The following is a 22191-nucleotide window of genomic DNA, read 5'->3' on the forward strand; positions in this document are numbered from 1 at the left end:
TAGGGTTGGGGCTGCTTGCAGGTGTGGAGGGGCTCTACAGGCATTAGGTGTTCAAGGGCGGCAACGACAGGGCTGGAGGCTTCTCTTTGGGTGGGGAGTGGGCCCAAGGAGGAGTCAGTAGGGTTGGGGGCTCTACCAGCGTTTTTGGGGGAAACTGGGGGAGGTAGGGTTTCTGTGCTGGGAGGAGACACCCAGACTGGTTTCCCTCGGGAGCTGAGGGGGCCCTCCCGCGTGGCCTGAGCCCCGCCCGGAGCGGAGGAAGCCCGGAGCTTGCGCGCCGCGGCCCCTTTAAGAGGCTGTACCGCCGTCGCTTTAAGGGCCGGGACCCCGCCAGGCTCCGGCCCTCACGGCGGTGGGCGGGGCCTGCGGGGGCGGGACGCGGTGCTCAGTGTGGCGGAGGCGGGACTGGGCGGTGGGAGCCAATGGGCGGAAGGAAGAGGGCGGGGCTCGGCAGTGAGCGGCCAATAGGCGGGGTGGAAGGCGACTGGCGGCCAATGGGCGGGCGCCGTGGCGGCGCGAGGAGGCCGGGGCGCGCGGGGCATGACGGCGGCGCGCGGGGCCGCGCGCAGGTAGCGGGGGGGCTCGGGGGGCTCTGGGGCTGGGGGGGACCCGGCACTGAGGGGGGCTGGGGCCGGGAAGGGCCTCGGGGCCGGAGGGTGCCGGGGCCGCGTCCCTCCCGCCTCCGCCGCCGAGCCGGTGCTGGCCCTCGGCCTGTCCCGGCCGGCGGCGCCGCGCCGAGGGGAGCGCGGAAACACCGATACCTTCTCGCCCATTCCCTGAGGAGACGGACCGGGCCGGACCGGGCCGGGCCGGGGAGAAGTCCCGCCGCTGCCCGCCGGCGACTCCGCCGGCGACTCCGCCGGCTTCGCCTGAGGGGCTCTGAGCGCCGGCGGGGATGGGATCTGCGCCGGGGCTGCCCCGGGCGCGGCCCCGGTGCTGGCCGAGACCCACGGTCCCACCGTGCCCCGCACAGCCCCGCAGGCCGGGGGTCGCCTCCCTCCGTGCCGCGGGGCGCTCGGAGCGGCTCCCGGCGAGATGAGACCCTCTGACCTGCGGGCATCCCGGGACCCGGGTCTCGGCTCTGTCCCCGCCGTGACCCCCCGGTTCCCGGGGCGGGGAGCACCGGGGACATCGCGGGAGAGACGCGCGGGGCTCCCTCCGGCCTTGACGTCGCGCCTCATTCTCTCCTGCCAGCGCCGCTCGGCTCCGGCCGTTCCTCTCCAGCATCCCGGGGTGGCTCCGCTCCAGCTCCGACACGCGGGACTGAAATGACCTTGGACGCCGGGATCAAGGGCAGCTCGCCGAATCCCGCCCGGGCTCGCTCGGGCCGCGGCCGCCCGCCCGCCGGTGCCTCCCTCCGCCTCTGAGCCTCCTGGGGTTTACGGGAGGCGGGATCGCTGCCCGGCTCGCTCCGGCCTCCGCCGCGCGTTTCTCCGGCAGCGGGGAAGGGATCCAGCGGAAAGCGCTCGCCGACGGAGGGGCTCGCGCCGGACCTTTTCCAGGCTGGATCCCAGCGCCGCGTAAGGGAAGGGAGATGCCGATCCCGTGGGAGGGAGAAGCACCGCGTTTCGTCTGGCAAAACCGGGGGTTCGGGGAGCCGGTGTGGGCGGGGAGGGGGTGTTAGGAATGGGCAAAGGGGCATCAGTTCGCTGGATTGTTTTCAATTTGCTGGGAACTTCTACACCAACCCTCTCTGCCTCCTCTCCGGAGTGCTGAACTCTGGTTTTGTTCCACTTGTATTTTGGGACACTTGGGATGGTGAGTTTACCTCAGGAGCAGTTTGGTGCTGAACAAATTCTTTGAGGAAAGTTACAGTATGAGCTACTAGAAAGTGTTTTCCTCACTGTGCTGGCACTGGAAGTGCCTCTTGGAAGGGAAACCTCGCTGTGCCTGGAGCCCAGCCTTACCCTGCGCTCCCAAACTCTGGATGGGTACTATCCCTGATGCATCTAGGACCTAGATCTGGACAGAGCAGACAAAGCAGCTCCTGCCATGTCCCTGCTGGGGCTGAGGATGCTCCTCACAGCCCCCAGACTCCCCCAGAGTCAGCACTGTGTCCAGGAGTTGTCCCTGATGGTGGCCACGAGAGGGAGAGAAAACAAGGATGCAGCACTTCCAAGTGCTTTCCAGCCTGTGTTTTTTCTCATTTTAGGGGATTTCTGTGTGTTTGGTGACCTCGGAGGTCCCCGATCCCTGTGTGGTGCCCCTTGGTGTCAGCACCGGCTGGGGATAAATCCGCTCACCCGGATTAAGCAGTGCAGGCGCTCGTGGATTTAAGGGATGACGTGAGGGAAGCCAGAGAGTGCTGAGCTCTGGACAAGGAGGCTCCAGATCGGGTCAGAGCCCCTTTTCAGCATGGGAGAAGGGCACATGAAGGCTTTGGTGCCTCCATGATAGGAGTTTCAGCCTCAGGGCAGGTTGGCATCCCCTGGCAGAGGATGCCTGAGGAGTCAGGTTGGGAAAACACCTTTTGGTGCTATGCCAGGGGATGTTGTTTTGATACTTCTTGTTATTTGGTGCTTCTTGTCAGTAAGGTCTCCTTTTCCTTCCTGACACATCCTTTGATCTGAGCTCCTAAGAACCCCCAGCGTCAGTGTGTCCATCACATCCCCGCAGTGCTTGGACTCCAGGACTGTGCAGGCAGGTCTTTGCCAACAGTGGCTGTGGGAATCCAGGAGCTATTTCCCAGCCTGTTTCCAACCACACGGCACCAGTGACTTCTGTTTGGTTCTCCTATGCCCCCATGGATGTGTTAGCTGTTGTGGGAGCATTCCCTGTGCCTCCAGCTGGGAGTCAGATGGGCTCCATTGCACCTGGACAGTGTTTTGGTCAGGGCTCTGAGGCTGTGGGGATGTGGGAGCTCACACAGCTTCAGCTCTCAGCCCATTGGGCTGGGATCCTGCTGCTGGGATCCAGCACCCCTATCCTGGCTTTTCCCGAGTTGAGGGGATTATTTCCATGGGTTTTTCTCAGATGAGCCCCTCGGAGAAGGAGCAGGCTGTGTCTAGGTGGGGAAGGAGCTGCTCTCAGAGCAGAGGGAGTTTGGTTGGCTCCTCGGCCTGGGCTCTGCCGCACTGCCACGGCATCACCCCGTGGGCCCCGGGCTGTGCTCCAGCCCTGCGCCTGTCCCGCCTGCTGCCGCTCATCCTGTCCTGCCGCCGCCCCACCTGCTCTGCCATCGCCCCCTGCCTGGGGAGCTGAGCGCTTTCCCTGCAATCATTTCCTCTCCATGGCTCTGGGGCTGTTTGCTGGCTCTGCCTTGCCACCGGTCCCCTGGGATCGTGCCCTGCCTGGCTGCCAGCGCCGCAGCAATATCCGGCAGTGGTTTGCCGAGGGTGGAAGTGTCACCTTTGTGGCCTGCTAGGTGATAACCTGCCTGTGGCGCTGGGCCCGTGTTTACTTTACCTGCTGTGGCTGATAAGCACCTCTGATAACGTTCCCGATGGTAAATAACTGGCTCTGAGGTGCCTGGTGATGGCTCTGCCCTGGGAAGATGGTGTTTGCTGACCAAGAGGAGCAGACCCTGGCTGAAATCCATCCCCCCTAGGAGTTTTGTAGACCTGTGGTTTCTCCCATCCCAACCTCCAGCCCTTAAGGAGCAGAGTCTCTGCTTTGGAGGGTGTTATCTCAGGGAGCCACAGCAATTTGGCTGCTCTGTTCTGAGCACTGGGGAGTCCCTGGCAGAAAAATGACTTTTTTTTTTTTTATCTCCACGTGACTCGAGAAATAGCAGAAATATTCTTGCCGTCCTTGAGCGGCAGATTCTGCCGTCTGTGTGCAGGCTGGGATTGAAGGGAACAGATTTACAGCTCCAGACCCCTTTTCCCCTTTCCCTGGGGGGCTGACAGTGTCTCCTTGCAGTGCCACGCCCATGCATGAGAAGGCCGCTCCCCTGAAGAGCCCCGAGCCCAGGCACGGTCGTGAGAAGCTGGAGGTGACCCACAAGCAGAAGAGTTTGGATTCCCTCGACGGCAGGTGAGGAGCAGCATCCCAGGGTCTGTCTGTGGTTGAGTGTTCTTTCTTTTCTCTCCTGCTGTGGCTTTCCTGCTGTCTTCAAACCCTGAATGCTGCCTTCCCGCTAGGGCAGGGCACAGGGAGGGGGCAGCTTCGTTTTCTCCCTGAAATATTGTGGATATAAAAGCAGGGAAGTGACAGGGGTTTGGGGGAGGGGATGGTATTCCTGCTGCTGAGGGTGTTGGTAGGATATTGCTCTCTCCATGGTTTGGAGAGAGCAATCCCCAATCCATGGGATGGACGTGGATGGATATCCCTGTGCACGACCAAAGCTGAGTCCACCCTCCTGCTCAGGCACATTCCCAAATTCCTGCCTCTGCTTTCCCTCAGGAATCCTTGCCCCAGCCGCCAAAGCTGCACATTTCCACTCCCAACCTGTCCTAAGCTGCTGCCAGGTCAGCTCTGGGCTCCTTCCCCCAGAGCTGGGGTGTGTGTGAGTTACCTTGTCCTAGTGCCTTCACTGGTTTTCACCAGAGATCAGCCCTCAACAGCCAGTACTGACCCTAGCAATGCCCAGTGCCATGGTAAATCATGGAGACACCCAAAGTGTGGCTTCCTGGGGGTCTCTCTTCAGCCCTGTACAATTTTCTGTGTCTCATATTGCAGCACACATGTTTTAGGGAGCAAGTGAGAGACCTGTGGCTCTCTGCTTACCTGGTGATTGTTGTTTTTCCTTCCAGCCTCCGCCTGAACGAAGCCCTCAAGGATGAGGACATCAAGAAATGCCACAGGGAAGTGGTAAGCCTTTGGCTGTGGGAATGACCAGGCTGGAGTGCTGAAGCCTGTTGCACCAGGAGGAGCCTACCTGTGGGGCAGAGCATTTAATTTCAGGAGACCTGGTGATGGTTTTGTGTGGCCTGTGCTCTGCCTTGCAAACGCTTCCGGTATTTTCCATCCAGAGCAAAGGAGAAAGTGGAAATGTTAACTGCGAGCAGTTAAACTTCTGTCCATTTGAACCTTTTTGCTTGTTCAAATTATGCCCAAACTAGATGGTTTTGGTCCATCTACCGATAAGAGATGCTCTGGAAGAGGAAGGAGTGACAGGAAGTGACATTTTGCCTTTTCCCATGAAGAAAATGAAGGAGAAAAACATTTTTCAGTTTCCTCAGAGGCATCTGGGAGGGTGACAGGGCCAGCAGTGGATTTGTGCTAGGACCAGGGGGTAATGCCCTCTGCGTTCTCCTGGAATGCTCCCACTGGCACCCCCACCATCCCAGCATCCCTCTGGGAGGTGTCTGAGCCAACTGCAGGTGCTGCTGCGCCTTGATCCTCTTAGGGCCAGCTCATCCTGTGACAAGGTGCTCAGAGCAGAGGTGACCTTGTACCTGTGGGCAGGAGGACTCTGCCTGCGTGGCTGCCACCAACCAGCCTTGCTGTGCCAGCCTTCTCTGCCCCCTGGCAAGGCAGCTCCTCCCTTGGTGGAGGGAGCTGTGGGACAGCCATGTCCCAGGGGAGCATCCCGAGGGCAGGGGGCACAAAGCTGCCTTACAGGACCAGTTGAGCAGAGAGCTGAGCAGATTTATGGAAGGCATTGAAGCGCTGTGGAGCTTTACCTTGGCCACAGGAGCGTTCCAGGGCCGAGCTGCCGAGCCTCCCGCGGCGGCTGCCGGCAGGCTTTGAAGCGGCGCCGGGAATATAAATAGCTGGATGGCGCGGCGCGATGGGCGCAAAGCAAGTGCTGTCACCGTGTCCCGGATAAGGGAGAGGAGGAGGAGGAGGAGAGAAACTGCTGGGCAAAACAAACTGCCTGCAGATGAGCCTGGCAGAGAACAGGCTCCTCAGCAGCCCCCTGTAGCTATTCAGGGAAATGTTAATCCGGGAGGATGGCACAGCCTTCGCCGGGTGCTGGATCATCCAGCCTTCCTCTGATCCGTCGGGGCTCCTGCTCCCAGCCCGGTGGGACCCCCGTGCGCCGGTCCCGGGTGCGGGCAGAGGGAGGTTTTCTTGCAGGATGGGGATTTTTGGGTCTCCTTATCGGCAAGGTCACCGGATAACTTTGCTCTGCTTTGCTTTCAGGCCGCTAGCAAGTACAACTCCCAGTATCACAAGCTGTTCAAGGACATCCCGACGGAGGAGAGCGTGCTGAAAGGTGGGTGCCAGGGTGAGGGATGGGCACGGAGGCGGCAGGATCTGGCACAGGCATTGCCACGGTTCTCTCCTTGCCTTGCAGTTTGCTCCTGCGCGCTCCAGAGAGACATCCTCATCCAGGGAAGGCTTTACATCTCCCCCAACTGGCTCTGCTTCTACGCAAACCTTTTTGGGAAGGACATTAAGGTAACGTGGGCACCAGCCCACCCTGGTCCCTCAGGGCTTGTAACCACAGCTCATCCCCTGCTTCACCCAAACACCACCAAAATCCCAACAAAAACCTCCAATAGGAAGGGGAGCATGGCCGTGCCTCCCACTCTGATGATCTGTGGCATCAGCCTAGGGATACCAAATACTGGTTTGATTTAAAATTCTCTGATGCAAAACCTCCTTCCAGCCGCAATGGCGCTTGAAGGAAGATCAAAGGTGTTAGGGGGGGTGAGATTTGAATCCCTCTTGGCTTTTCTTCTTGATTTACAATCTGATGTTTCCCCATTAGTCTTGTGGCTGACGGGGATCTTGGGCAGAGACGACTTCCTTTAAAACTGGGCTGAAGGACTGAATTATTTATATGTGATGCTTTAAACAAATACCTGAAGGAAGTTCGAGCTTTCGGCAAAGTTACCCTGCCAAAAATAACATCCTGCCTTGCTCTTCACCCTCCCTGGGCTTGCATGGGGGGCTCTCCTGGTGGGTGTTAGGGAGGCTGGCTGGATGATGCTTGTGCTGTGTCCATCCTGGTGTTCCTGCCCTGCAGGTGGTGATCCCAGTGGTGTCTGTGCAGCTGATCAAGAAGCACAAGACGGCTCGGCTGCTGCCCAACGGCCTGGCCATCACCACCACTGCCAGCAGAAAGGTAACACCAACACACAGCAGATGCCCTGCTCCAAACTGGATGTGGTTAGAGAGCAGTGAACGAAGCTGTTCCCATCCCTGGTTAGGAAGTGAGAGTTGCTCTCTGTGCTGGTTGCCAGCCAGGGCAAACACCACAGCTTTGCTTTTGTTCCTGAATTTCACTTTGTTCCTGGACGAAGCAAAGCCCAAGTGAAACTCGGTCGAGCCTGACAAATCCCTGCCAGGCTCACGTAAAACCTTTAAACTCCTTAAACACAAGCAGGGAAAGGGTTTGGGCTGGAGTTCAGCCAGAGCTGGTGGAAAACTTGGATACAGGGCTGCGTTTCCAGCTTTTAATTCCCGTTGGATGTTGTTGGCTGCAGTGAGCTGATGCAGTGTGTCCAAGTCCTTGCCTGCCCAGGTGCTGCTGCCAGCACTGAGTGTTGCCTGTCCCTGCCAGGGAGGGGGTTGTTCCTGCAGAATGCTGGGAGGCAGTTATTCCTGTGGAATTTGGGAGGTGGGTTTTAGCAGGGAGTGGCACGGGGCAGGATTTGGGCATCCAAAGCCACATGTGGCTGCACTGCACGTCACCCAGGGGCTCTGTGTCAGGCATGGTGAGTGTGGCCCTGTGTCCCTTCTACCCCTGGGGATGTTTTCTGTAGGTCCTGGCCCCATTTGCTGCCGTGTCCCTCTGGGTTGAGCATGGGAAAGCTGTAGGAACAGCAGCTGAGCAAGACTGGCCCCAAAAAAATCTGGTCCAGGTTTTAGCAGGCTGCAAAAATAAGAGCAGGGAAGCTCCGCAGGGAAATGCCTGTGGGGGAGACACAGTGGCTCCTGAAAACGGGGAGATTCAAGGGCATGATGTCTCTGCCTGTCCCTGCCTGGGGAGAATGGACTCAGGATGGGGAGAATCTCTCCCTACAGCTCACCTCTTTCTCTTGCAGTACATCTTTGTATCCCTCATCTCTCGTGACAGTGTCTATGATGTCCTGAGGAGAGTCTGCACCCACCTGCAGGTAGGTACCCACCCACTCTGTGTCCCACCATGTGTCCATGGCCTGAGGCTCTGCACCTGCTCTTCATCACTGCCTCCAAGGCTTTGGACTGCTCCCAAAGCCCTCTCCAGTTCCCAGCATCCTCACTCCTCAGAAGGGATGGGAAGAGGGGCAGGAGCCATGCCTTGGGCACATCCTGACCCCGTGGGCTTTTCTGGGTCATGGATGAGGCAGAGCTCCGAGTTTCTGCTCTCTCTCAGGGCGTGGGTATGAATTATTTATAATCTGGTGGTAATACTTGTTCTGCCACTCTGCACATTGATGCCTTTTGCCGAGATCTAAAGTTTTAAGGGGTGGAAGAATGGTACAAAGTTAAAAAAGAATTTAACTTAAGTGGGGGAAGATGTCCATCAGCCCTTGAGCTGGAGAGGATGACTGTGGAGACCTCTTCTCCCTGACTTTGAAGCACATGGGGAGCTGTGCAGGAGCCCTGCCCTGCCCAGGAGGGTGTGTGCCAGCTGTGCCAGGGCAATGATTTGGATGATTCAGCCTTGTTGCCAAACTGGGGGACTTAATCTTTGAAATGTGCTGGGCTCTGCCCAGATGTACCCTTCTTTTTTTTACCCCCTGATGCTTTATCTTGTCCATGGAAGCCCTTGGCTCAACCATGGCCCCACCAGGTTTTTGTGGTGGGAGGCAGTGATGCAGTGCCCTTTCCTCATGCCCCAGAACAGATTATAAGTTCTAGCAGCTGCTCTTCATAGTCTCAGCAGAAAAGCCCAAATTCCACTTTGTGGGTGAGGCTGAGGCAGGGAGGGCTGGCACTGTAATGCCCCATCCTTTCCTCCCCATCCAGGTTTCCAGTAAGAAGAGCTTGAGCCTGAAGGAGCTGTCGGAGGAGCCGGACTCTGTGTCACTGGTGAGGGTCAGGGCAGCTCTGGGGGAGGAGAAGAGAGACCCCCTGACCTCATGTGGGTGGAGAGGGCCCACCTGGTGCCTTTGGTGGGTTTGACACTGTCTGGTGGCTGCTCAGAGAGGTGGGAGAGAGCTGGTTCTGGTGTTGGTGCCATCAAAGGGTGCAGGGATGTGCCTGTTGCTATCACAGCTTATCCTCTGGGACCCTCAGCCCAGACTTGGCAGGAGCAGATGGGGCAAGAGGACTGGCTGAGCACAGCCAGTGACTCTGTTTATAGACAGAAAAACTTCAGAGTGATGTGGAAAATGCCACCACTCTGCTCCCTGATGGCTGCTGCTGTTCACAGCTGGGATTGTTGGATAACAGGCTGGGAATGTGGCTGAGTTACCCAAAAGTCTGCAGGATGAGTAGGATGGGAGAAGAGGGAAACACCTGCTGAGCCATGGCATGATCCAGGAGCATGGGGGCCATATCCTGCACCTTTGGAGCAGGGGCTCTTCCATGGCTGCTGGCCCTGAGCCTCATGCTGGGTACAGGAGGTGACAATTGGGGTGCACCAGAGGGTGACAGGTGGGATGTCACCCATGGTCTGGTGACATCCCAGAGGTTAAAGGCTCATTTCAAGGGAGTGAATGGTCTGAATCAGGAGTGACCCAGGCTGATCTGGCAGCATCTCCTGGTGCTTTGGTGGGATGCAGCCCTTTGGCAGCTCCAGCCCTGGCAACTCTCCATTGGGGGAGCCCCTCTCTGTGCCAGCTGCCATGCCATTTGATTTGTTGTCTTTTTTGGGGCACTTTTTTTCCCTATTTGGGGTATGCTGGAGAATTCCAGGTGACTGCCCTGAGCTTCAAGGGTGGAGGAGGCAGCAGCTGGTATTTGGGGCAGGTGTGGGGTGCATGGGCAGGTCCTTCTTTGGTAGTAGGAACCTGCATTCCCATGGAGCCATCATGGAAGACCAGCTCTCCCTCTGGAGGATGTTTTGAAAGTGCTGGTGCTCCATGGAGACACTGTAAGGTTTGAGTTTGAATCTGGCCCCACCATGTCTGTGGCACTGCTGGTTTCATTCATGGCTCACCAGGACTGTTCCCACAGGAGGTGATCGTCCCCGAGGGCAAGTGGAGGAAGGTGTCACCTACCTCACTGTCCCTGTCACTGCCAGATGCCAACTACCAGTGCATCCACCGGACCTCTGTCAGCAGCCTGAGCACCAAGGAGAGCTCCTTCACCTCTGAGGAGCCACTGGTTTCAGGTGAGGGGTGATAACCTCCATAAAAGTGTGTTCATCCATCAGCTGCTCTCCTGCAGGGGAATTCTGCCTTACAGATTAGGCTGGGAGTCACCAATGGAGTCCTGGGGTCTCCTGGCTGCAGGGTCTGAGCCCATGAGGGAGGAATATTTGATGTTTCCTGGTTGCTGGAGGAGCAGGAGCATCAGCCAAGTGTGTCTGTGTCGCTGACTCTGGGTTTGCTTTCAGAAAGTGCAATAAACACCGAGGAGGAGCTGGAGGTGGAGCAGAGCTGCGTGGCAGAGCTCAGACCCTCTGACTACCAGCTCCTGAAGATCTTCATCGTGCTGTAAGTGTGCTGAGGGCACAGGGAAGCTGGGGGGACACTGGGAATGTCAGTCTCAGTCTCAACGGGGTGTTTGGTTGTTCCTCTGCTCCCAGCATCTGTCTCCTGGTGGTGTCCTCCTCATACCTGGCATTCCGCATCTTCCGTCTGGAGCAGCAACTCTGCTCCCTGAACCGGGATTACCTCTCCCGCGGGCACAGGAGGTGAGGCACCCTCAGGGACATGTTGGGACACACAGTGGAGGGACATGAGTGGAGGACTTGAAGGAATGTGGGTGCAAAGAGGAATGGATCCACTCTGTGATGTGTCTAAGGAATGCTTTGTCCTTTATCCTGGGCCTGCTGTTGGGCTGGCCAGTGACAGAACCCACAGTGCCATGTCCAGACCAGAGGTGATCCCATCAACCATCAATTTGAGTGATTGAGAAACTCTGCTGTCCCAGAGACTCTGGAGCTTGGGAAGAGGTTTCCTCATAGGTTTGGGGCTGGTTCTCCAGTTGTAGGAAGCACCAGGACATTTCTTTGGAGCTGGGCTGTTCCTGGGGACTCAGGCCGTGGGCATCAACATGGGATGGACAGGAGGGGAATCTCCTTGGGCTGAGGACATCAAGAGGCACTGGGATGGGATACAAAGCCTCTGCAGTTACTCATCCCATCTTCCCCCACTCCCTGCTTGCAGGTGACTGTTCCCAGGTGCTGGCTGAGGTTGGACACTGAGCTGGTGGCACCCTGCACATGGATCCCGGTGCTGTGTCCTCCCAACCGTGGCTGTTACATTTGGTCCGGCTTTCCCTCGGCTGGTAAAATGGGACCAAATATTTTCTCTCTTCCTTTGGGCACTTGCTCCTGGTGGGACTTTCCAGCCAGGTTCTGGCCACCAGTGCCAACTCCCCATCCCACTGGAAACCTGTTTTCTCCCTGGGACACTGCTGTGCTGTAGCACTGGACAATGGCTCGGGGCTGCCGAGCACTTGGACCTTCCCTTAGAACTTGCTGCTAAGATGGATGCTGGTTTTTATTTCAGGCTTGTTTTTTTCTTGTTAAAAGATGACCTTGGGCTCACCAGGAACCCCCAGAAATGTGGATGAGTTGCCACTGCTGCTCTGGGAGAACCCACCTGTTTGTCCCTGTCTCAGTATCCCTGGGAATGTTCCTGGAGGAATGGCCCTGAGCACAGGGATCTGTGGGGATGGGGAGGAAGGTCCCACCAGCCCTGTGGGGTGTCATTTATCCCACACACAAGGGTGGGGTTCAAGCCAGGGCTGCCCAGCCCTTCTCTCCTGGAGCACTGAGCTCAGAGAGGGGGATGTGTGTGTGTGTGTGTGTGCATCCCTTGCAAAGCACTTTAAGGTCCCCCAGACCGGGTGTCCTCGCTGGGGTTCACACCTGGCCCAGGTGAACTTTGTTAGTCCTGCTCACTCCATGGGGACGCTGGAGAGGAGCCCATGGCTGGCACTGGGGAATGTCCCAGAGTGCAGTGTCTGTGCCCTGGCTCTGCCAACCTTGTCACCGCATGGAGCTGAGTGCTGCAGGATCTGTCTCACAGGATTTGTCCCTCAGCCCCCTGGGAGCACCCTGGGGTGGCAGGTGGTACCAGTGTGATTCCTTTCTTTCCTGTTTTTTTGGGAACTACAAGTGCTGACGGGGCCAAATCCCAGCGCCCTGGGGAAGAGCTCACTGCTCGCTCCAGGCTTGGAACGGCTTTTAAATGGAATTACAATAAACCCAGGATTTTCTAGCACATCACTCTCTTACCAGCGTCCTCCACAGCGGTGCTAGGCTGTGAGTGACATGGGCACAGCCCGTCCTCTCATGGGGACAAGGGGACAGGGATGCTCCGGACGGAGGGGCCACGGCGGTTCCTGCACTAGATGGCAGCAGAGACCGCGGGATGTGACGCGCTGGTGGCAGGGCCACCCTGGGGACAGCGGGGGAGGGAGCTGAGTTACAGCCCCGCCCAGCTGGGGTGGGCAGGGATAGCCTTCCTCTTTCTCCTCCTCCTCACTGCACATCCACAACCCAATTCCACTCTTTTCCCAGGTCTGGATCATGCAGCAAAATGCATGAAAATGGCCCCACTGAAAACCACGGTGCCCCTGGTTAAGTGGGGACAGGGGTGGTGTCACCTGTTTTGGGCGGGATTTGGCACCCCAGGTCTGGTTTATTCAAAGCCCCGGCATTATGGGGCTGTCGGAGCCTTTGATTCCGTGGGTGACCTGGAGAATGAAAGGCACCATCCTGTCCCTGCCAGGGACTCACCCAGCTCATTTACATGGTGGAAATGGGTTTAGGATTGTTTTTCCAACAAACAAGTTGGTGTTTAATGAGTCCAACCTCAAAGTGGGCTCCTAGCCACAAAAAGAGGTATAGAGGTTGAGGACTGGGGGGAGTTTGGGCTGATGTGCCCAGCCTGGTGTTTGTAGGGTCCTCCAACAGCAGGTGCTGAGCCCGAGCCAGGGATGTGATCTCCTCTCAAGACCCCTTGGTTAAAGCCAGTGGTGGGACAAGCCATGGGTGCAGTGACATGCAGGAGGTTTGGAGGAGCACTGGGATGAAGCCACAGTGTGCTGTGGGAGGGCTCTGCTGCCAGGATGTGGCTGCAAGGCTCTGGTTTTGTTTCCCATCTGCCTGGTTTGGTGCATGTTGGCTGTCCCAGTGACATCCTGCTGGAGCCTATTTGCTTTTCTTTGTGTAAAGAAATGCCATGTAAAAGCTTTGGGTGCAGGGAACATCCCTGGACACTCACCTTGCTGGCCTGGAAACAGCACTGAGGAGCACAGGGGGGTGCTGGGTGAGCACAGGGGGGTGCTGGGTGAGCACAGCCCCTGCCCTCACATCCCCCTGTTGTTGCCCATGTCACACCCACCGTCCCATCTTCTCTGTCTTCCTCCCTCCCCAGCCCAAGCCAATCTAAAAATAGGATTGGGAGATTAAATCAGCCAAGGCAGCTCTGTCAGACAGATGAGTCAGAGCCACCATGCTGTTACACTGCACCACAGCACGAGCAGGGACACCAAGGACTGGATTACGCCAGGAAACACAGTTTGGTCTGAGTTTTATTTGGGATTTGGGAGTGGCAGTGATGTTGCTCTGGCAAAGCCCCTCAGAGTCCAAAGGGAATCCCTTCAGCCAGCAGCTGGATCCTGTTCTGGCTCCAGCTGAGTGGGTTTTCCAGAGGGCTGGTGCTGGAGGCTGCTCTCCTGTCCAGGCAGTGCTAGGAGGGAGGGGAACGGCCCCAACCCTTGTCAGGCCCCATGAGGGTGTTTTGGGGCTGATTTCTTGACATTCCCTTGGAGCAGGGGAAGGTGAAGCCCTCCATCCCCTCTGTGCTGTGCTGCTGCACACACTGGTGGGGAAGAGCTCCAGGTTAAAAGCAATCCTTCCTCAAGGGCTGTATTTAACCCGGATTTCCCTCCTCAGGTAGGGGTGTGGTTGCTCTGCTAGACACCACCTGAGCAACCTGCTCTTTGCTTCTCACCAGGTGAGAGATTATTCCTTATCCTGCCATGACATCTCAGTTTAATTTTTATTTTCCACACTGCTAAGCATGTCTTTAAGGAGAGGATGCACTCCAGGATCCCAGCCATCATCCAGCACAGAAGAGAAGTGTTTCAATTTTCTGAAGTGCATTAAGGACTTCAAGGAGCCCGCAGTTATCTTTGGCTTTTATACCTCAAACTCTGTCCTTTTGTTCTCCCTAGTGTGTTGTTTTTTTTTTCCTCTCAAGTAACAGAACTGGTTTTGTGTTATGAGCAGCGACCGCTAACAAGGGTTGGGGAGCACTGACAAACCCTCCCCGCACAGAGACGACCTAAAATCCTAATGAAAAACACCAAACTTCAAAGAGTGAGTGTTGCTTTTCATCTCAATTAAGTTTCTTTTCCTAGGATTGGTTTTCTCAGCTTCTTATTAATCTTGCAGCAGTTCAGAGTCAGGTTTTAATTTGCAATAAGAACAAGCAGGGGCGGGGGACCAAAAAAAGCCATGGCTGTGTGGCTGAGGAGCACCTGGCTGATGAAAAATGACTTTGATTTTGCCCTGTTCTTAAGTTAATTGTAGCATTTCCTTTGCAGTCTCATCTTTTTGCAGTGACATCTCAATGTCACATTTTCAGGGGTACAAAATCCTGGCTTCTGAATCCTACATTTCTCCAATACCACTAGCAGGAGGCACAAATTAGAACTGTCCACGATAAAGCACTCGGGGGCTTGGGTTTAAAGAGCATTTGCTTAACCTGGCTTGGAAGGACAATGCCTGGAGCCAACTAAAGCCACCTAATGAGGGTGTGCTGCCTGCTGGGCACAGGTGGAGAAGTCTCTTTAGCAACCTGTTTTGCCACAGCAATTACTGTAAAAATTTACCATGGAGAGGGTTTCTTTGAAAGCAAAGTGACTCTTGTCATTAGAAGCTGAAAGGCCGGTGATTTCAAGAGGAGAATAAGGCTTTTCCTGGAGGGAACGGGGTGTTTGGGGGGTGTAGCCATGCTAGAGGGGTTACATTCTTTTTCTTTGGGACAATCCTGTGCATGGGCATCTCCCTCAGGCACTGGGGGTGCTGCCTCTTGGACTGGGAAGGCAGTTTTTGGGGGGCTGGAGGTGCATCCCCATCACTTCTGTGCCAGTTTTGTGATGAGAGCTTTCCACTCTGACCTTTTCTGCGTGATGTAGGAGGGGGTGAGGAGCTGCAGCAGAGGCTCCATCCTGCCCTGGAAGTAGCCTTGGCACAGAGCCTCGGCGTTGCAGATCACGTACATCCCACAGTCGTAGCTGTTCTGCTGTGCCGGCGCCTTCTCCTCCACAAAGGTGCATTTGCCCCCTCTTTTTCCCAGAAAGGCCTCCAGTTTCCCTGCCACCTGCTTGGCATGGGCAGAGTTGCATTTACTGTGGGAATCGTAATGGGCAAAGCACTTCTTGTCCCTGAAATAAACCAGCAAGCTCCAGTGGGTGCCCCCAGCGGCCTGGCTGGAGTTGTCATTGATGGGCAGGAACAGCAGCTCCTTGCAGAGGAGGTCCAGGGGCTGGAGGAATATGGCTATTTCTTCCTGACTAAGGGCACACTTGATGAACTGGGCCACCTCGGGGCTGATGAAGCACACGCGCTGGCCGAACTCCTGGAACTGCTGGGTGCTGAAGTACTCGAAGGCGAAGCCGATGATGCGGTCGTTGAGCCAGTTCGGGGGCTCCAGCAGCGCCACGTCCGACTGCCTCAGCAGGCTGTCCACATAGCTGAGAACCACGGGATCCATCCTGGGCTGCCAGAGGGCTCCGCCACAGCTGCAACAGACAGGGGAACACGGGGTGGGGATTGGATCACAGTCAGGATACAGCCCACACCTGCAGACAGCCCAGCGAACACCTGAGTTCCTGCTCAGCAGCAGTCAGTGAGCCCAGGATTCCCAGATGGGTATCTGCAGGACCATGAGCAGATGGAGAACACACAGTGCTGGGTTAAGCAGCAACCTGCTGTGGCCCCAATGAGATCAACCTTCCGTCCTGAGGATCTGAACCCCACAACTGTGACCGTGTCCAAGGATGAGGGAAGAGACAAGGATCTGACTCCATGTTTCAGAAGGCCTGATTTGTTATTTTATGATATATATGATATTAAAACTATACTAAAAGAAGAAAGGATTTCATCAGAAGGCTGGCTAAGAATAGAAAAAGAAGGAATGAATAACAAAGGTTTGTGTCTGGGACACAGAGTCTGAGCCAGCTGACTGTGATTGGCCATTAATTAGAAACAAGCACATGAGACCAATCACAGATGCACCTGTTGCATTCCACAGCAGCAGATAATCAATGTTTACATTTTGTTCCTGAGGCCTTTCAGCTTCTCAGGAGGAAAAATCCTAAGGAAAGGATTTTTCAGAAAATATGTCTGTGACACACAACAAAGGATTTTCAGAGCAGTTCCTGCACAGAAACCAGGAGTGATCCAGACGTCAGGAGGTGTTTGGGTGTCTCAGTGTTTTACCTGAGCAGTGACAAGCACTGGAGCTCTTTGCTTCACTGTATTCCCCTAAATAAAAACCTTTTTGGGCTGTCTGACAGACATATGGTCCCCTTCTCCAAGCACAGAGTGCCCCAGCTCTGTGCCAGAGGCACGACCTGTTCCAGGAGAACCTGCTGGGCCGCCAGCACAGGAGGCACAGCTGTGAGTAAGGAGTAACAAAGCAGGACGAGATCACAAACAAACCAGTTCCCGACCGTGGGAATCTTTGTGGCAACTCTCTACAGAGCCAGAGTAGGATTTAGGAGATTTTCCATAGGGAAATTTGATTTAGAGCCCCTATATCTACCCTGGTTTTCCTTTAGCTCTCACACCCTGCAGCCCTTCCAGGCTCCTCAGTGCTGTGATGCATCCTCAGCCTCCAGATCCTTTCCTGGCCAGGACAGGGCTGGAAATGCCACAACTTGGGACACGGATTACATGGAGCTGGTTTTGGCCTCATCCTTCCCTCCTCTGTCCCAAAGACAGCAGGAAAACATCTTCAGATTTCTGAAAGCCTTGTGTGAAAGCTCAGAATGGTAAGATCACTTTCATATGATTCACTATAAATAAGTCACCAATATTCCATCATGATAAAGAAGAATGAAGCAAATGGAGAGCTCTGTTAGGAAGAAGTAGATTCACACTTCTTATTGTGGCATGAATCATGAGGAAGAACCCTTCCTGGCCCGGGATGCATAAATTAAGGGATTTATCACTCAAAAATGTTGGCAAGGTCCCCCTGGCACGTGAGAGGCAAGGAGCAGAATGGATGAGGCATGGTCCATGTGTAAGAGGTCGGAAGGAAGGGCTGAGGTGAGTGCTTGGGCCATGAACAGCCCGTGAGAGTTTGTGTGAGGCTGGTGGATCCCAGAGATGCCGAGAGCAGGAGTCAGCAGAGGAAGGGAGCAGCCCTTGTATGTGTGAGCCACACACAATGGTATTTGGACACGCTTCCGACCTTAATGAGCTCCAGCTATTGCCAAGCTCGTGGTGCAAACCCTTGTAGTGTAAAAACAAGAAATCCCAGTGGAATCCCAGCAACTCCTCAGCCTGCCCGAAGATAGCCTGGTTTAAAGATCTGGACTTCCTCCAAATATCCTGTTTGGGGGGTTTAACATGGTGAAATACTACTGAAATACTTCTTGTAGGTGCCCATGAAATGCCCCAGATTTTCCTTTACATTGTGTTCTTTCTGCTTCATCTTCTCCTGGACACGTAGAAGTCCAGCCAATAGCTTTCCACTCCATCCAAATGGGATTAAGGGCGAGGGAAGCGTGTGTCCCGTGCTCTGTTAATTTTCCACTCTGCAGAAACACAGTTGTCTTTTTTTTTTTTTTTTTTCCCCTGTCATGACATTTGGCAGGTTCCTCCAGTCAGGAAGGAGAGTGCAAGTGCTTAATTGCCACTAGCTACTACTTTTAATTTTATTGCCATCTGGTATTTGTGAAACTGCCTGTGAGTTCTGTGGCATGACTCACCACATGCAGCTCCAAGGAAAACCCTTGGGAGGCTCCCTCAGAGCCAGGTCAGGTAAGCAGAGAGCACCAAAACAAAGTGGTGGGGCTGTGAAAAGCCACTGGTGAGGTGGCTTTCTTTGGGAGAACCTCCCATGAGAGCTAAAGGTGGATCTGCAGAGGAGCCAGGACTTGGATCTGAGCCTCTGAGGAGTGTTGAAATCCTGATGTGGACTGGGAGCAGCTCTGCTCAGCCACAGCCAGGACTCTCTTCCTGAAGGCTCAGGCACGTTCTGTTCAGTTTCCATAAAAATAAGAATAAATACTGGCACAGGCCTGGAACATTTGCTGGAGGTTGCCAACAAGTGTCTTGCTGGTTCATTTTATTTGCATATTAGTAGTTGGAATTTGTGCAAACTCCCTGGGATCCTCAGCTCCTCCAAGGGATTTCAGCTGCCCCATTTCCAATGCTGAGACGAGGAAACCGGGGAGAGAGAAAGGAGCATTTCCATACAAACACCATCATTTTATTTACAGGTTTGAAAATGGTGCTGTGCTGCATCAATAGGGCAAGAGGTCAAGCTTCCCTCACTGAAGTTATAATAATTTAACAAATTAGCTGCTGGCATCAGTGTGAGTTCAATCCATAAATGGATGGAGCTCCTTCGTGTCCGGACACAATGCAAAGCCTGTGTTTTCCAGTACTTGACCAAAAACCACCCCAAACCTGTCATTTTCACACCACTAGAGACAACAACCCTCTGCAGGTAATTGCTGAAGGCACTTGAGAGCCAAGGAATGAGACTCCTCAGTAACTGAGCATAAAAAGGCCGTGACAGAGCAAAAGGAGCGTGAACTGAGGATGAATCAGAATCCTGAAGTCTATTTTAATAAATTAAAGGTGCTAAGAAGCTCCAGAGTGAATAGTTTGGGGTGACACGTCACTAGAGTCCTGTTCCTAAATTTAAGAACATGGAGGTAAATAGGAAAATAGTCACCTGGAACACAAAAAATCCAGACTTTATCATGGAGCAGGAGGAAGGACAGAGAAGGTTTTTAAGATCAAAAGACCTTATGGTTTAACTTTCTATTCATTTTTCCTGGAAATATGAGGTGTAGATACCATGTCTGGATAGTTGTTAATGGAGCAAGACCAGACAAGGAACATTAATTTCTATTTACCAGCAGGAGCCAGGCTGGATGACACCTGAATCTCTGGACTTACGCGTTTCCTGACAGAGCCAGAGGAAAAACTCACAGAAAATTAAACAATTCAACCAGAACGGAAGCGTAGTTGTCTCCTTTTTTGTCAAATATAAATAATCTTTCTGCAGCTGTAGGTTATAATTTTTGTATGATACAAGAACATCCCATTTCTGAAGGTTCAACAGGCCATGAGTGCTGAATTCAGAGGAAAATACTCCAAGCTCTGTGCTCACTATGCCCAAACTTCTGTGTTCTGGATAAATTCCCCAAACCAGACTCTGTAACCGAACTCAGAACCTCTCTTGGTGTCACAGCATGAAACCAAGAGCCACAGGAACAACACCCGACGGTTTTTGCTCTCCAGGATGGGGTTGACCAAAACCTGGAGTTTAACAGGAAAAACCCCCCTCAGCGAGCAGAACGCCTGAGGATGTGCGAGGGCACCGGGAATGTCCCGGAGGTACCGATGGGATCCCAGCTCCCATCCCGAACCAGCTGCACTCACCTCTCACCTCCCGCAGACAGGGGCTGATCCAGGGAGCAGCGGGAAGCACGGGCAGGGAATGGAACTCGCCTGGAAGACCTGCAGGTGACAGGACTTCGGTCAGCAGTGGGAATTCGCTCAGGGGAGGCGATGCGGGTGTCCCACGCCCCACGGAGGAGGAGCAGTCACCTGCTGCCCCCGGTGCTGCCCCCGGTGCTGACCCCGAGCGTGTTCCGGCGCTCCGGGGCCGGGATCGGAGCACGCCGCAGCCCCGGGAAGATCCCGCTCACCGCATCGCTGCTTTTGTGGGAATAAACGGGAATCACGGGCCAGGAGAGGGTGCACCCGGGCCAGGCGCAGGGTCAGGGCCTGGCTGCGGTGGGAGCAGGGACCACCCACAGCACCGTAACTCACCTCTGCTCCCTCACCCATTTTACCCATTTTACCCTTTTTTCCCCTCAAAACGCGGGCTTGAAGCTTCCGGGCCCGAGGCCGGCCAGCACCGACCCCGACGGCTGCGGCCGGCGCGACCCCCGGGCATGGCGCCCAGCGCCGGGTCCTTGCCAGGTCCTTAATGGCGCCGTGTCCCGCCGTGTCCCCTCCCGTGTCCCTCCCGTGTCCCCCCGGCTCTCACCCGCCGCCTCATCGCCCGTCGCCGCCGCCGCCGCTCGGTTACCGTGCACTGCCGTAAAGCGGTCGCGTCGTAACGACAGGGGGCGTATCCACGGAGCGTGCCCGTGGGCGTTCCCACAGCGGGGCGGGCCGGGGCGCGCGCCTCCCTCGCGGACTGCCTCCGCCGGGCGGGCGCGTGAGAGCGGCGCGCGCGCGCGGGCAGTCGGGCAGCGCCCGGGCGGCGGCGGCTGAGGGAGCGCCCGTCTGTCCGTCCGCACCCCCTCCTACCCGGCACCCATCTCGACACCCGTCCTCGGGACCCCCGGACCTCCCTCCGCACCGAGCCCCGGGACCCTCCTCAGCACCCACCCTTGGGACGCTCCTCAGCACCAACCGTCCTCAGCGCAGACCCCCGGGACATCTGTTCGGAACCGACCTCCTTCAGCCAACGACCCTCGGGACCCACCTCAACGGCGGCGGAGGCTGCGGCTGCGGGCGAGGGATGCGCCGCGCCCCGACACCCAGGTAAGCGGCAGCGGGGAGCGGAGCGGGGCGGGGGCCTCCGGTGCGCGCGTGAGGTGGGAGCGGCGGGGCGGGGGTCGTAAGGCTGAACCCCGCCGGAGCATCGCGGGGCCGGCGGAGCCTTTGTTCGGCGGAGCAGGGCGAGTCTCCCCGGCGTCGTGGGGTCTGCCCGGTGTCGCGGAGTCCTCCCGGTGGTGTGGGATCCTCCCTGCCTGAGCCGTCCCCGGCGGGTGCGCGGTGCGGGGCGGCCCCGCGTAACCCCCCCCCTCCGCCCCGTGCACGGCGTTTCACCGCCCGGTGCCGCTCACCCCCATCGCGGGTGCGTTGGACACTCAGAACATGGAAAAACCAGCCTGGGGGGGAGGAGATTCACCTCAGAGGCGTCCCCAGTGTCAGCAGTGGGGCCGTGGGCTGGAGCCCTGAGTGTGCCATAGCCCTGAGGCCACGGCTGTGGGCAGCGCCACGGGAGCCGGTCGCGGACGCCTGCGGTCGCCCCGCGGCTCCGCCAGCCCGGTCCGCCCCGCAGAGCCGTTCCCGGGCACCCATCAGCCGTTCCCGGGCACCCATCAGCCATTCCCACCCGCCGGAACGAGCTGTACCTGCGTGTGCTTAGCACAGTGTTGGACTTCACGGCAGTTCCCACCCTGGCACGCCGGACTCCTGCGGGAGCACTGCTCCTCCGCAGGTTACAAGAGTCGATATTTCTTTCTGGAATTTTCCTAAACGTAGCCAAAACGGCCTTTGCTTTATCCCCCCCCCCAAAAATAAACCCCTCCGACGTGACCTGCGCTAGGACCTGCCGTGAGTTCGGAGCCGGGTTTTTGGCCGCCCTCCTGCTTCTCGATCGGCTTCCTCCTCCTCCATTTAGGTTTTCCCATCCCCAAAGCAAGGCGAGGGTGATGAAGTGGGCAGCGTGAGCTCAGCAGAAATCATGGCTTTCCCATCCCGCGCTGCAGCGCGGTCCCTGCCCATCGGCGGATCAAAAAAATAATCACGTAGCGGCAGAGGAAGGAGATTTGCTGCTACGGGAGGAAAACCGGCGCGGTGTCTCGCTCAGTCGATAACCAGGAGCTGTAATAAATCGCTCTGTAAATAGATTGCTAGGTGAAGAATTGGGTTTCTGGCCGGCTCAAATGCTTTCCTGACTCTTGTCCCATGGGACTGCTAGGAAATGACAGGGGAGCGGTGTGTTCCCATGGAGAGGTGCATGGATGCTGCGGTGATGGGTTGGGAATCCTTAAGCACGACCTTACAAATCTGACCTCATCCATAAACTCTGGCTGGGTCAGAGCCTGTGTTATCCCTGAACAACATCTTTTCAGCCCTTCGCCATACAGTCACACAATTTCCCCTATGTCCTTGAGTAAACTCACCCAGTTCAATGGCTTTTCTCATTTTTACGTTTTATTTAATTAAAATAAGAGGGGTTTCCATGCCTCTTTCCCCCATTAAGGCTCTACCAGCCTTTGCCTTCCCTTCTGGCTGTAATTTTTGATCCCCAATAC

At 56.1% G+C, this 22191-nt stretch overlaps 2 protein-coding genes across 3 annotated transcripts; one reads left to right on the forward strand and one right to left on the reverse strand.

Moving 5' to 3' along the window:
- The first annotated feature begins 1288 nt into the window (after positions 1 to 1288).
- Positions 1289 to 10625, forward strand: GRAMD2A (GRAM domain containing 2A). Its single transcript, XM_054272802.1, has 11 exons — positions 1289 to 1520; positions 3862 to 3975; positions 4695 to 4752; positions 6031 to 6103; positions 6185 to 6288; positions 6860 to 6958; positions 7881 to 7952; positions 8788 to 8850; positions 9940 to 10096; positions 10322 to 10421; positions 10514 to 10625. The coding sequence occupies exons 2-11, from the start codon at positions 3872 to 3874 to the stop codon at positions 10623 to 10625; spliced, it is 942 nt and encodes a 313-aa protein (XP_054128777.1). The 5' UTR covers positions 1289 to 1520; positions 3862 to 3871.
- Positions 10626 to 14122: 3497 nt separating this feature from the next.
- SENP8 (SUMO peptidase family member, NEDD8 specific) lies at positions 14123 to 20707 on the reverse strand. 2 transcript variants are annotated; one of them, XM_054272800.1, is made up of 3 exons: positions 20534 to 20707; positions 19574 to 19651; positions 14123 to 15690 (listed from the first exon to the last, which is right to left on the reverse strand). In XM_054272800.1, exon 3 carries the CDS (start codon positions 15660 to 15662, stop codon positions 15024 to 15026), a length of 639 nt encoding a protein of 212 aa, XP_054128775.1. In that variant the 5' UTR covers positions 15663 to 15690; positions 19574 to 19651; positions 20534 to 20707; the 3' UTR covers positions 14123 to 15023. The 2 variants fall into 2 exon arrangements, with proteins under 2 accessions (XP_054128775.1, XP_054128776.1); XM_054272801.1 differs by lacking the exon at positions 20534 to 20707 and adding an exon at positions 20187 to 20211.
- Positions 20708 to 22191: the final 1484 nt, after the last annotated feature.

This window comes from Melozone crissalis, unplaced genomic scaffold, assembly GCF_028551555.1.
Source record: "Melozone crissalis strain CALT ecotype California unplaced genomic scaffold, PUWL_Pcris_2 ptg000014l_1, whole genome shotgun sequence".
NCBI classification, from domain to species: domain Eukaryota; kingdom Metazoa; phylum Chordata; class Aves; order Passeriformes; family Passerellidae; genus Melozone; species Melozone crissalis.

Bases quoted from the DNA above. Each gene is read 5' to 3' on its own strand.
- GRAMD2A (XM_054272802.1), top strand. From the start codon at position 3,872: ATGCATGAGAAGGCCGCTCCCCTGAAGAGCCCCGAGCCCAGGCACGGT. The intron at 6,104-6,184 runs GTGGGTGCCAGG...CTTGCCTTGCAG, and splicing joins GGAGGAGAGCGTGCTGAAAG to TTTGCTCCTGCGCGCTCCAG. The intron at 6,959-7,880 runs GTAACACCAACA...TTTCTCTTGCAG, and splicing joins CCACCACTGCCAGCAGAAAG to TACATCTTTGTATCCCTCAT.
- SENP8 (XM_054272800.1), bottom strand. From the start codon at position 15,662: ATGGATCCCGTGGTTCTCAGCTATGTGGACAGCCTGCTGAGGCAGTCG.